Source organism: Thermobia domestica, chromosome 16 (genome assembly GCF_964235325.1).
Source record: "Thermobia domestica chromosome 16, izTheDome1.hap1.1, whole genome shotgun sequence".
In the NCBI taxonomy this organism is placed as follows: Eukaryota; Metazoa; Arthropoda; class Insecta; order Zygentoma; family Lepismatidae; genus Thermobia; species Thermobia domestica.
The window spans coordinates 110,915,258-110,929,674 of NC_137469.1; the positions used below are offsets into that span (position 1 = coordinate 110,915,258).

At 36.8% G+C, this 14,417-nt stretch overlaps 1 protein-coding gene across 1 annotated transcript in view; it reads left to right on the forward strand.

The window, feature by feature from the left end:
- The window catches only part of LOC145673348 (uncharacterized), a 92,080-nt gene that overhangs the window by 14,660 nt on the left and 63,003 nt on the right, over positions 1-14,417 (forward strand). Inside the window, exons 2-4 of the mRNA XM_081742974.1 lie at positions 3,361-3,516; positions 8,373-8,523; positions 11,196-11,527. Coding sequence (XP_081599100.1) covers positions 3,361-3,516; positions 8,373-8,523; positions 11,196-11,527 — 639 coding nt within the window. The remainder of the gene's footprint in view (positions 1-3,360; positions 3,517-8,372; positions 8,524-11,195; positions 11,528-14,417) is intronic.

The window sequence follows — 14,417 nt, forward strand, 5'->3', positions numbered from 1 at the left end:
ACTTCGTAGCCTTCCCTTGTGAGACTATACGCTGCACGCTGGATTGAGCAAAAGGACTAAAAGTCAATGTGCAGCCTACGGTCATTAAAGACACATCATATATTGAAATGTGTATTCTTCAGCCATGGCATTTGGTTGAAGATTATTTTGTGCCGTGTAGTTCTATTATTCTAGTGCTTTGATAATTTGTTTTATATGATTTCTACCAATATGTAAGTATGTAATGCTTAAATTAACAGTAATTAAACTCGTTTGTGTTACGTATAAGTTGGCATGATTTTAATTGCACGCACAGTTTCCTATGTTAATAGTATATGTATTTATTCAATTTTCATGATGTTGTTATGTAAGAATCATATTCCTTCATCCAGGTTTTCTTTAATATATTCGTACATACAAACAAAAACGGTGCCTGCTGCCAGGATATCTTATTATAAACTTTTGTTCTTACCAGAAATCTCTATATAAAAATAATGTTCTTTCACTCAAGATCTCTCCAGAAAACATCCTCATATGAAGGAATCTCTATAAGCGTTACAATCAACTAGATTTACCATTGTTGATTGTCGGAGATCTGAATGCGTACTACCGCCTGTGTGGATCCATATGAATTGATGATCGTCGTCCCAGGTAAAGGAATTGCTTGATGAGCGTGGGATGCTTGTCCTAAATGAAACAATCCTACTCACTTTCCTATTGGATCTAGGGGAGCGCGGTGGCTCAGTGGTAGAGCGTTCACTTCCGGTAATTGGGGTCCCTGGTTCGATCCCAGCTTGCGCCGTGTGGACTTTGTAGTGGACAAACCGTGCTCGTGGGTTTTCTCGGGGTTCTCCCGTTGCCTCCCACTTTCTTCATTTCACCATTTCATTCATTTCTCATAATCACAGTCTCCTTTAGCCTAACAGGCATGACCGTGGGACGTAAAACTTACAGTGTCATTTTCATTTTTTCCTATTGGATCCAGTATCTACTCGCACATTGATCTCTCCCTGTATAGTGGTTCCCGTGCTGCTTTCATCGTATGGAGAGTGTGTCCAGATTTCTGTGGTAGTGGTCATTCATGGTCTGTCTGTTTCTAATTCATTTCATCTTCAACGGTTCAACTCGAGCTTTCTGATTGACCTACCTTTATGAACCTCTCTAAATTTCATCCTTCTGACGACTTGTCTGTATGTCCTAGTGGAGACTTAATGGAGCAGACTGTGACCAACACTCCTTTAGTTCCATACCGGAATGTGGAGACGATGATCCACGATGGTGGGTGCCTTGGTGGGTATGCGGAAATCTGTGAAGTTATCCAGGCTCGTCGGCGGCAGATTCAACTACTGAGAATCTTTAAGAACTTCGCATTCTTCGTACCCGGGATATATATATATATAGCCTTCTTGAAGCGCCAAAGTAGAAAGATTACGTAACCTCTCAGTAGTCGAACCCCTGTGACTTGGGTTTGATATTGGGTTTTCTCCATAACTGGCAGATGGGCAACATATTTCTTTTCTTCTGTCTCTGACTCTACACAATTTGGTCGAGTTTAATCGTTTCTGCACTCGTACCGAGAAGAATCCTTCAATTTTAAATAGCACCAATGTTGAAGAGTATCATGGCATTGTAGCTGTTTAATCGTATTTGATCGGAAGAGACGTTTCCACCTCGATAACCTTAGGCTTTTGACCTTTAGTCTTAAAACCAAAGAAAAGTGCAACAGCAGCCGCGAGCTACACGCTCGTTGATCTTACAAGTTGCGTCTGTAAGCTTTTTAAGCGTACGGTGAACAAGCATCTCGTTTGGTGTTCGGAATCAAACTCTGTTCAACAAGTTTCAGAGTAGTTTTCGCTCCTTCTGATCCACTACAGACCTTGCTAATCTCGAAAGTCAGACTTAAGATTCCATGTTAGCACCTTGTTTGTACATTTTGTTATTTGGAAAAGACTTATTATGCAACCTGCGTTACAGAATTTTAAAAACTATGTGACTGGAGTCTTCGTGGGCATATGATAAAACTTATTAAAAACTTTCTGAGTGAACGTTATTTCAAGGTGTATGTGGGCACTAGTCCCTCAGAGCGATTTCTGCAAGAAAACTGTGCCCCCAGGGTAATGTTCTCAATGTTACACTGTTTGTTATCGCCATCAACAGTATTCTGTGACCGATTGGTACGTTAAACTAAGATTTATTTTAACACGTTGCCCACTCACCCGTGAAAACAATGAGACCGTGAATAAACGTTGGATTTCGTATACCGTGAAAAAACCTGAAATAAGCCATGAATTTCGTTATTAAACCTTGAAAATCTGGAAAATTCTAATGTTTTAGTAATTCCCTTGTTTCTCGTATGTGCAGCTGACATCGTAAAGTTGAGTGAGGGCAAGTTTATTTATTCCATTGCAATGTACCGACTGTCGTACCTCACCTTGTGTCCTGCCCACGTGCAGTCTCACACCAGACGAATTTTGTGTCGTGCGCTCCGACCGTGAGATTGAAAATTTTTAGACCGTGAAGACCATGAAAAAGACGTGAATTTGATTATTTAGTTTGAGTAGTAAGAAATGCTACCTTTTTGTGAAGAGTGACTAATGTACATTCTTTCTGGTGGTCTTGAGTTGAATCTTTTATGAAGATAATTGCCTAGAAATAATCCCCAAGCAGAACTTCAGCAGTAGATCTCGACGCAAAAGGGCCCTTCAACCTCAATCAAGTAATCATTTCAAGAAATGAAATTAATAAGTATCTAGTTTTAATTCTTTATTTCGCTTTTTGTTTTACTAAAGTTATTCGTAACATCTTTGCTCATTGTTATGCTCGAAAGAAAATTGTTGTAGAATATCTAGGTGCAGAATTAAACCTTAATGCAGAAGATGGGGAAGTAGACAAAGTTACCTCAAGGAATTAAGGTTCCTGACTTCAATACCCAGTTACTTGTAATCTTTACTGTTTGTATAATTCTTTTCTCTGCTCGGGGGCAAGGTGGCTCATTGGAGAGCTCTTACCTCTGGTGCGTGGGGTCCTTGGTTCGACCCCTGACCAAGTAAGTTTATGGTGGACAACATCGGGTCTGTGGGTTTTCTCGGGATACTTCTGTCTCCTTCCACATTCTCAATCCACCAATAATTCCGTCATTATTCACTTTCCTTAACCATCCGTCTCCCATAGCCTAAAGGGCATAATCGTGGAACGTTAAACTGAAAGATTTCATTTTTTCTCTTCTCAATTACATCTAGCATATTCATAGATTGATACTTGAAAATTCTAGTTTCTCCTCTTGCATTAATGTAGGCTGTATAGTTAGCAAATCAGAAGTAACAAGCCAAACTCTTACCTGTTTTTTTGTTTCACTTTTGACAGTTATTTCTATTATTTCAGATCGAAGATGCAGTGGCGATGGTTCCTGCGATGCCGGCCGAAGAAAAACTCAAGGCTGTGCAGTATTGGAATGCAGTATCGGAGAAGCTGCAGGAAATCGTTAATGACTCAGCAGCTGATATTAGTGCGTTGGCTTTCAAAGGCGAAAAGGCAGAGGTGAGTCAACAGCAACAAAGAACGATTAAGATAGTTTACATAAGTAATTGAACTACTGTAGTCATAAGTAACAACGATCTACTACGTGGAATTTCTGTTGTGGTTTATCATACATTAGATAGTACTGGTAGAAAGTGAAAAGTGAACTCCCGGAAGGGAATGACGTAGGAAAACTGTATCTGCATAGATTACTGAAAGCGAATACTTATGTGATGATTAACAGGTTGACTGCCAAGGCATTACCGTCAGCATTGCCCCCGAGGTCACATTACTTTTTTTATATTATCAGTTTCGTTAGACCCCATAGTTGCCAAAAATGCAGACTTTGGTTAGATATGCAAGTTGATGACGTAATTATGTCCGAGTACCATCTTTGGTAATCATGGCAACTGGAATAAAAATTTGCTCTTTTCCCATGAGTACCAAATGTGATACTCGGGCATAATTACGTTATCCACTTGCATATCCAGCCAAAGAATGAATCCCCAGGGAGGGACAAGGGGGAAAGTTGCATAAAGTCAGCAAGATTTTTATTTCCAGGTGGGAGGGACAAAGTTGGTTGGATATGCAAGTTGATGACACAATTATGCCCAAATACGAAACTTGGCACTCATGGGGAAAGAGCAAATTTTTATCTCGGTTGCCATGAGTACCAAAGAAGGTACTCGGGCATAATTACGTCATCAACTTGCATACCTCATGAAAGTCTGAATGTTTTGCAATTGTGGGGTCAAACGAAACTGAGCATGCAGAAATCCACATTATAAACCTCAATTCGAGCAGTAATATACGGGGAGAAAACTCACTTCTATAGTGCAATAGTGCCGAGTAAAAATAAAGATATTTGAACGCTTAAGTTACCGTTTTAAAGAATGACTTTTACTCTGTCCAAATACACGATAACACACATGAATACCGATATAGGCCCATGTGAAAGAAAACAAGTGGCGAGTGCCAAATTTGGTACTCGCGGCAACACTGAGTGTGGAAACTCCAGCCCATAGCAGCAATTAATGACGTGTCAAAATTGTGGCCGAGTATTACCACATTGTACTTTTGCGTCAAATTGAGAGTAAACGTTGAGGACTGTACGTAGTTAAGGGAGTTTGAGCAATAGCATATTATGAGCAGGATCAATGTTATACTCGGCAGGCGGGATGACAGGAAGACTCTGTTTGCGAAGCATTGTCAAATTTCTTACCTGTCAAATTGCAGCCAGTGAAAAAGGATCAATAATGGTTTCCTATCATCCTACCCAAACGTATGGTTTGTGTGGATACTGGGTATGATGTTCCCACATCCAAATAGGATTTTCAGCGCTCCAATTGGGTAAGATGTTCATAACGCGATTTATGCCAGTTTACCTGACGATTCGAGGTAAATGTCGTTTCATCAGAGAATACAATCCCATTTACATTAATAGTGGAGTCATTGATATTGTGCACCATTACTTCGCAAAATTCAGTGCGGTGACGAAAATCATCTGCTTTCAGTGTAATCACTCCCTGTAATCTGGTCGCTGTTCGTGGTCCTACCAATAAGTATTCTCCTGAGACTGGAACTTACCTTGACAGAACGATGAAGGACTTCTTGAAGAAGAGGTTACAAATTGTTTCCAAATCGCTCGTCGGTCTCAATTATGAGATGAACATTAGGCGCCGAGAGGTTCGGATGTCTCGTCCCGAAAACCTCACGGACGATCAGACGGTCATCCAGACTATAATGCACACAAACATCATTCACACAAACAACGAAAACACCCTGGATTAAATAACACTATACTTATTTATTAGGATACTAATATATATAAAAAACATAACGAAGAGAAATGAACACAACACTTAACACAGAATATGTGTGATAATTTTCATCACTGAAATCACACTTTGCCTTTTTAAATGCAATGTAGCCCATATATATATATATATATATATATATATATATATATATATATATATATATATATATATATATATATATATATATATGAGATTAGATCTGAAATTTCACTATGAATGCTTCTGTCACACCATTGACGGACTTGGGGGATTAGCACTGGGGAAAAAGTTGCCGGGATAATCCCACGTAGAAATCCAGTTGCTGCGCCAAACAATCCTGAAGCGTAAAAATGAGTCTTCAGCAAGTTAAAAAAAAAAAAAAATCTCCAAAGTAGAAAGCTGATGTTCGAGGGCGCGTATATAATTGACATGTACGCACAAAGTCTGCGAGCCTGGGACTTCACTGGTTGGGGGCTAGCCGTAAGAAAACGTCCTTCGCCGGCTAATAGCTTGTGCCCCTTAACACAAAATCATACTTAATTCCCAACGCAACGTGCGTGGTGGCTGCAGACAATACCGGAGTCAAACTCCCCGAGTTCAAAAGTTCAAGATGAGAACGGCAATGGTTGACTGAAGAGTGTTGGCAGTTCATCCCAAAAACCACTCAGTTAAATCACTTGTATGCACATGCAAACGGAATACAGAAAATAATTTATGTTAATTTTAGTCTACTGGCTACGATGCACGATACACTGCGATAACTCGGGCGTGAGAAAGTACAGATAAGGAACTGCAAAACCAATGTGACTGGCGTCACTTTGGTCACTTGAACATCTGGTCAGCCAGTATTTCTCTAAACTACTGCAATATTTCCATAAGCGATTAAAGAAAGTACTTAATTCAGTTCCAAATAACTGCATTATATATACTGTGCATAATAATAAGTCAGGGAGAAACACTGAGAAGGTTCATGGCTCACTGAAATTTTCTCACCAAAAGCAATGTTTTAAATATATATATGAAAAAGCAATGAAATACTTCTTTGTCCAGTTGTGTGAGAAAGAAGCAATTCCCACCGAAGAAAGAACTGATTTGCGTCGCAGAATAAAGTATAAATCGAAAAAATAATCACTGTCTCTACGAAATATACAGAGCTTCCACAAAAAATACTTCTATAACCTGGTATCGGTTATATCAGCTCGTGTACTAAACGCACTTTGTAAGGTTTAAAAGGTAAGGTAAGGTTTACTGCGCACCAGAATTCGTTCTACTGAACTCTGAGAAATCACCTTGTGTTGGCAACGCTGATTTGTCGCGGAGTTTCCACAAATGACTGTAACACATCCAAAGAAACTGCCTCATTGCTGCAGATCTTTACAGGCCTTCCTGATCACACATGGTCTTTATTACTTCCACTTTCTGCAAAATGTCGAATAATTCTTTCGACGATTGACTTTGAAACTGGGTTACGTTCGGGGAAAGCAGCTTTAAATTACTATCACATCTCGATATACAATCGCATGCAATCTCCTTAGCCATACATCATTAGTAGCTTAGTACTTTCTCGTTCACTTTGCTCCATTCTGACCACTAACACGGACCCAATTCTCCTTCCTCCCGCGCAACACTCACCAACACTAGCACCTACATGCAGAACGTTCGACAATAAGATAACAAGTGCAACTGACTGTTTTATTCTTAAGTTATCTAAAGTTGCAGTCGTTATGAGCTAATTGATCTAATAAATAACCGTGTTTGTCGTTTATTACTAAAAACTTCTGACCCATGAACAGAAAGGAATTCTGATTGTAGTTTCCTTTATTTGGTTTCTTCCTTAAATCTACGCAGAGCTATAGATAACCACTAAGGGTCCTTTACGCTAATACTTCAATAACTGCCAATACTCACTAAGAGTACTCATCATCACAACATTGTACAACTAAAATCACCTCAATTCTTTGAGCTACTTCACACAGCAAAAACCATAGCAACTCCTAATCTCAGGGTATGTGCAAACATTCTCGAACACTTTTATCCTAATTATAACTATTACTTCCAACACTAACTTTCTGCGCTTACCTTCTATCCTATAACGTATACTTCCTATAGTATTAGTTAAATAGCTAATACTGCCTAGTCTTTGCCTCTCCTTCACAATAGTATTTCAATGGGAAAGTTAGGTTAAATATCTTCTTTGTAAAAGAATTAGTTGTTTTAAAATCTGTTCTCGGCTTTCTCGAAAACTACATAGAGAATTTACTCTACACTCTATCATTTTGTTCAGCGCAATGAGATTTATCGCTTTGTAGATGCCTCATCTTTGGACATTTTTCTTTTTCATTAAACGCCAAAAAATGTAGAATTGGACCATTAACAGCAATAACTTTGCAGAAAGTTACATTCTTAAGGGATCTGCTAAATCCATTTTTTTAAAGAAAGATTTTCACAATTATTTTTTCTCCAGTTGGACACACCTTAGTGGAAACCTTTTCTATCGCGACTAATGTGGAATAGATTTTATTTGTTAGAAGTTTAATGATCTTTTTCGGCACCGAGGCTATTGGAGACGTGGATTCCAGCACCAAATGCAGGAATAATAACCATTTTATTACAAAGAAGTCTGAGTAAAAAGTAAAAAATTAAAATATGTAACGGCATGGTTTTGTCTGTTGTGTTGTGTTGTTGCGAAAGTTGGGATCTAACTTGAAACAAACGCGAGTTGTGATTTTTTGGAAGACAAAGTATTTAAACCTAATTTGTTATTTCTCCAACAGTGTTGTCGTAATTTAATTGTCTTATCTTACAGTATTCTTTAGTTTACTGGGAAATTCATAAAGCATTAAACAAAAATGTTAATTTAAAAAGTAAAATTGTATGATTGTATATTTATGTAGAGATTTAATTTCAAGAACTCTCTTGTTCCTTTTATCTCTCACGATACGAGAAATAACTTAAGAATTTGCATATCTCACAAGTCAATATTAAATACAGGCATAATAATATTAGTTTTATTTTTACTTAATAATAATGTGCCAGACATTTTGCGCATTTTTAAAATATCACTCTTTTTATTTGCAGTTTCTTGCTCCAGCACACTTTGGTCTTGCAGTATCGTCTCAACCTCATTTCCTTGCAACAGGAGCTTTTGTGAGTCCAGCTGTGATGAGCAAAGTCACTCAAAATGTAGGACTTATCACTACGAGGACCAAAAATAAAAAAATGAAAAACGGTAGGTGTGTCGCTAGTTTTCTGTAGTTGTCTGTAGTATTTCAACAAATGTTTATAAAATCTCATTTCAGTTGTGCTATCGTAGATGTTTAAACATCCATACCTGAGATTTTCTAGCAAAAAGGATTAAAAAAAAATATTTTCTAGATTTTTTTGTTTCCTATGTTTAATTATTGTTTCCAGCCTCGAAAAATGTTTTCCTCTTAAGTCATTTTTGTATGGAGTCTTCTCTCAACTTTCTCATATCACTTAAAAAAAGAAAAAAAAAAACTTTGGATTTCTAGATTAAATTTATATATTGTAGTTATTCTCATTCTTACCGTACGTATTGTTTACATCGTGGTTTATTGCATATCGTACGTTTAAATCCGAGTTTACAAGACGTAAGTATTCAGTTTCTAAAATCTTAACAATTCGATTGGAAATGTCAATGATAAAACACTCATTAGCAGTGATGTTATTCTAATTTATTAACCACCGGTTTTCTCATATATATATAATAAGTGGCATAAGATTGTATATTCTGGCGATTACTGTTATGCTTTGTGAAATTTGTGTACCAGGAAAGATTTGCTTTACTGGTTTCGTGTGCCAAAAGCGTCATTTACTGAAAATAGCCTTTCAAAGAGCCGAATGGGATGCCTATTTATCTCTTAATATTGGACATTACGAAAAACTAAGAAATCAATTATTAGGTACTTAGCTTAATATGTAATGTTATACAGGAAGTCAGTTTCTCATTATTGTAGGTAATTTAGATGTAAAATATGAAACACTCATCTTGCGAATATTAATTTACATTCATTAACTTAAACTATTACACTATAGTTTTTAATATTATGAGTTGCAAATACATTTTTATGATCGGACTTATTTACTGCCATAGTTATATATATATATATATGAGGACTCTATATGAAGATTTGATACTTGTCTTTTATTATGAACTGAATGTCTGAATTAAGCGAAAGTTGCTTGCTATCTTTCCTACAAATTTTACGAATCTTTCCTATTTATATTTTCTTATAAATTTTATGAGTTGATACGTGTATAGGGATGGAATAAGTATTAATATACAGGTCTGCACAAGTAAACCCGAGTCCGATGATACGTAAATAGAAGCCCGCCCTGAGCCCAAAAACTTAATTAAAATTATTTTCCAATACAAATCTAACAAACGCATTTCTATTGAATTTCAAATGTGCATTCTTATACTTCGTTAACTAGCTGTAATAATAATTTTGAATACTGACCTTGGCAAAAATGTTACCGCTACTGTTGCTACTTCTGCTATGAGTGAAATAATATTAACAAAATATCCACTAATATATTTTTTAAAAAAAGAGTACTCACTGATTGGTTAGTGTCCCATTTTTCTGTGAAGAAAAAGAACAGAGTCCACACTTCGAAAACTGAGGCTGGTTCTTCTTTCTTGAACCAGCAACCCATCTGCACTAAAATTTCTTTCACTGAAGTTGGTATTTATAAAAGTTGCCTGATAGGTCACGATAAATGCTAGTTCCTGTTGGTCATTTTTCTACCATTCTAATAGATCTTTTTATATCAATTGATCTGTAACTTTGATTTAAATATTTTTCAACATCATCGCCCTTGTTTTGACTAAGGGTATCAATGTTTTCATCTTCGGTACATGAAATCCAATATGAAATTCAAAATTATTCGTTTTTGACTGCTTGAGAATGAGAATTGTCAGAAGAACTATTTTGCACAGAGTATTCTATCAATGAAGATTCTGGCTTTTTGTGCTTGAGATCCCATATTAATGAATACACATCCAGTCTTGTTTCCTCTTCCTCTTGATTTTCAGACACACTTAACTGACGAAAATTAGGCCATAAGAAGGAAGCAATCTTACGAAATTTGTGCAAAACAAATTTCTCGAGAAGTAAATTTAATGCCATTTGTTTTAATTCAACAGATCCTCTGGTTCTCAGAGATTCTAGTCATAAGGGAAAATTGATTCGCAAAGATAGCACAAGTGGTAGTGTGGGGGTATGTATTTGCTTCTAATTGCAGAGAAGCGTCTTTTAGTTGTTCGAGAAATTCGATAAGCATTCTCAGGACATCACGTTAAACGTGTGCCATTCTTTCTTCTTCCTGGTGTTCGATAAGAATGTTTTCAATGTATCAGAAAATGTCGTGTAATTGAAGTACTACTGCATTCACTGTAGAGATAGTTTCAAATAATACGAAATAATATCATCTCTCTTTTACTCTAAAAGTTGTACAAGTAACACCAGTTATTATTATTATTTACTAGCTGAAATACCCATTCTTTCCATAGAGGCTGTGGGAGTATCACAGGCGTTGACTTCCAAATACAGCCTCCATCACCATTCAGCCCACAAGGAGTATCACCATTCGTCTCAGCGACCGCGGAAACTATGGATTTGATACTATTATCGGTCATTTTGGATTATTTTTACATTTCTCGGTCCCCCCCCCCCCCGCAGTCCCACCTAGCTGAATTTGAAAGTCATCGCTAACGCTGAAATGCTGCAACGTTTTCAATGTAACTCCCATTATCTTCTGCGGTGTTCTGTAAAATATCAATTGTTTCTCCTAATCACATCTTTTGAAGTTGATCATAATATCGATGAAGTTTACCTTTTTATTCCTATTTGGAAAAATAATTGTAGAATTTATTTCTAGGTATTACTGACGCAAGTCCTACTAGAGAGACGTATATGTCACTTCTAGCTTCGTTACCTTCTCAACCAGTAGATGGCACTGCAGTAACTATTGCTACCGATCCTGTAACTGAGCAAATTGCATTGGAAGTCCAGAAGTCAATTCCAACTCCTGAAGTTGATAAGTCGGAGCGGAAAGTAGACGAAAGAGTGATGGACTACGATGACGACGGTATAGATAACGAGGGTTCTACGCCGGAGGTAGAGGACGATATAACGAACAAAGCGTACGTTGACCTCAGTGTTGCTGTAGCAGAACTTGGTTCACAAAATGGAATTGCTGCCGGATTAAAGGTAATAGTTTGCTGTTATTTCTTCTAGTCTAACGAGATCAGAAGCAAAATGATTTTGAGTAATCGTATGCATACAGCACTTGCGTATTTGGTTTCTATCGAATGAGTGTGTTCTGAACCAGAGATGGTTATCACTTTACATTTGACACGTTTAAATGATGATTATGAAGTTAGAAAAAAATGGACTTATATAAAAGATGTATACCTAATACAATCCATTTTATCGTATTAATTTGAAGTGTTGAAAGCAAGAGTGATCTATGTTACAAAAGCATTATTTGAAGAAAAATGGCCTCAAAGTGCTACATCTCTCATGAGTAGAATATGTGCTGTTAGAATACTTTTGTGTATAGCTTCTCAGTCAGTTGAGATACGCACGTCAAAAATGTAACATAGACCATTCTTGCTTTCAACGCCTCATATATACGATAAAACGTTGTGTTAGGTGTTAGATATACATCTTCACTTCCAGAAGTGCTCGGAGCACATCTTTTTTCCACTCTACATCTTTCTTGCTGTACATAGTTGACATTTTTATCTGTGACATGGAGGACCAAGATCGGACCAGGAGAGGTCATGAAGTATATCGCCTTACTGTAAGAAATCATCATTATCACCATAGGTATTCTGAAATTAGTAGCAGGTCACTTGCAGCAGATGGGAAACTTCCATGCATCACGATCTTCAACTAACCTCTTCGTCGTCACGTACGATTTTTCTGTTGTAATACTGTCCGTCAAAGTAAAATAGTCTCTGTTTTGTAGTTTCTTCTTCTGTGTTTAAATATTCTATTTCTTTCGTATTCTTATAGCCTCTTTGCCCCCTCCCTCTCTTTCCTTCTACCATACGCTCTAGCAAGTTTTTCATGATACAGTTCCTTCTTACCCAATATCCCAAGCAGTTTCTCTTCCACGTTTCAATTACATCTAAAAGTGTTCTTTTCTTCCCCGTGGTTGCTAACACCTTGTTCGTTTTCCAAGTGCTCAAAAAGATTTTTAATTCCATATGTAGTAAATTAATGATTTAACAAACCTCAAGTCAACGAACTTCGGACAGAATTTGACTAATGTACCAAATGTGATTGTGAGAAATAAACCGTTGAGCAAAAACTTCAACCAAATTTTTAAATAACTCAGCGATAAATGCAATTGTAATACGGCAGTGATTTGTATGCAGAACAACTATGCAGTCTCTTGTTTCACTCTTCTGACACGCAGTTTTAAGTACTTGGTTATTAATATATATTAAAAAGAACTCAGTCGTGGAGTTCTTTTTTATTAGCCTCCACTCCCCTCTATTTTGGCCAATTACTTTCGGTATGATTAATAACAGACTCAACTTCTTGCCTACTTTCTCTCTCTAGTTTTTGAGCTCCCTTGTGGCTAACCAGTTTGCATATGCACTTTTGGCGTGGGACATCCGAGTTTGATTCCCGGTGGGAGCTCATGTGGTTCGGATTCCACATTAAGCAGTGGCCTATATCTCATATAGCTCCCTGCTGAACAGGATGCTGAACACAAATCCAATCCAATCTAGTCACGACGGGATCTAATGTGGTTCGGAACACACGTTAAACTAGTTTCACGTCTCATATTTCCTGGTTGCTGAAAGGGATGCTAAACTCAAATATCTATGCTTTTTATATTTCTAGAATATGTATATATCCTCCTTTAATTTTTTTTTCAAACCTCAGCAAGATGAAGCGAGGCACTTTGTGTTTATTGTGATACCTTAAATTTAAAACCATGCCCTTTCTTTTATCTGTTTTTGTTTACTCTTTATTTTATGTATTATTAATACACAAAATATAAATTAACATCAAATGTTAATTACAAAACACAAAGTAAGATACAACATAAAATCATTTCTTAAAATACCATTCATTAACTTTTTTGTTCCTATCTTGAATTTTTAGTATTGTTTGCTTTTGTGTTGTTATTTCCAACCTCCACCAAATCTGAAAATAAATAAATAAATAATTTTAAAAAACGGTCTGCAAAATAGCCCTTGTTTTGTAGTTTCTGTTCCTGTGTGTATTTCCAAGGGAAGTGGAGTGGTCTAATTCTTAACTGTATTACAAAGGACCACAGACTCGATCATTGACCATGGGAGTCTGTCATTTCCTCTAGTACTACCAAGTCTTTCACCATCGTACACTTAAATTTATCAATTCATCATGGTACATTAAAATTATTTCATGTTATTTCTCGGAAATGTTTATCTTAATATCTCACAAAATAGCACTGTTCATCTTAATGCTCGAGTTGATAATCACTGTTAGAAGATAAAACTGCAATAAATCAAAACCATCATTGGGAATGAACAAGATACTTTTTACTTCCATAAAAACTCATTTTCTCGGAAACTACGCATGAGATGTTATCCTTAAGCGTGTAATTTTGTTCAGCTTAGTATGATCTATCGAATGATATATGTCTCATTTCTGAAAAGTGTTTTAGTGAAACAAAAATTAAAGCTTAAGTGTTAATCGTAATCTGGGTCTGTATCTCATTAATCATACTGTGTACTATCATCTTATTAATGTCATAATTAAAAGCGTATTGGGTTCCTCTTAATATTAGGTTGGTGCAGATGAAATGTCCACCCTGACATATGGTTTGAAACTCACCTCAGCAACACAACATAGGGATAGACCTAACGTCACAAACCCAGTACACGTCCAGCAACAGTCTACGGTACCCAGGCAGTCAGATGGTTGTGCGTTATTGAAGAGGGTCGTATAAAAGCACAGCACGGTGAACACACAATTGCGATTCATTTTTCTTTACAAATTCAAAGTGAAACATTCTGCACAGCAAACAGAAAAAAAAAAAAAAACCGCTTTTGGTCCAGGAATAGCGAATGAACGCGTGATTTACAATTAGTTTGTA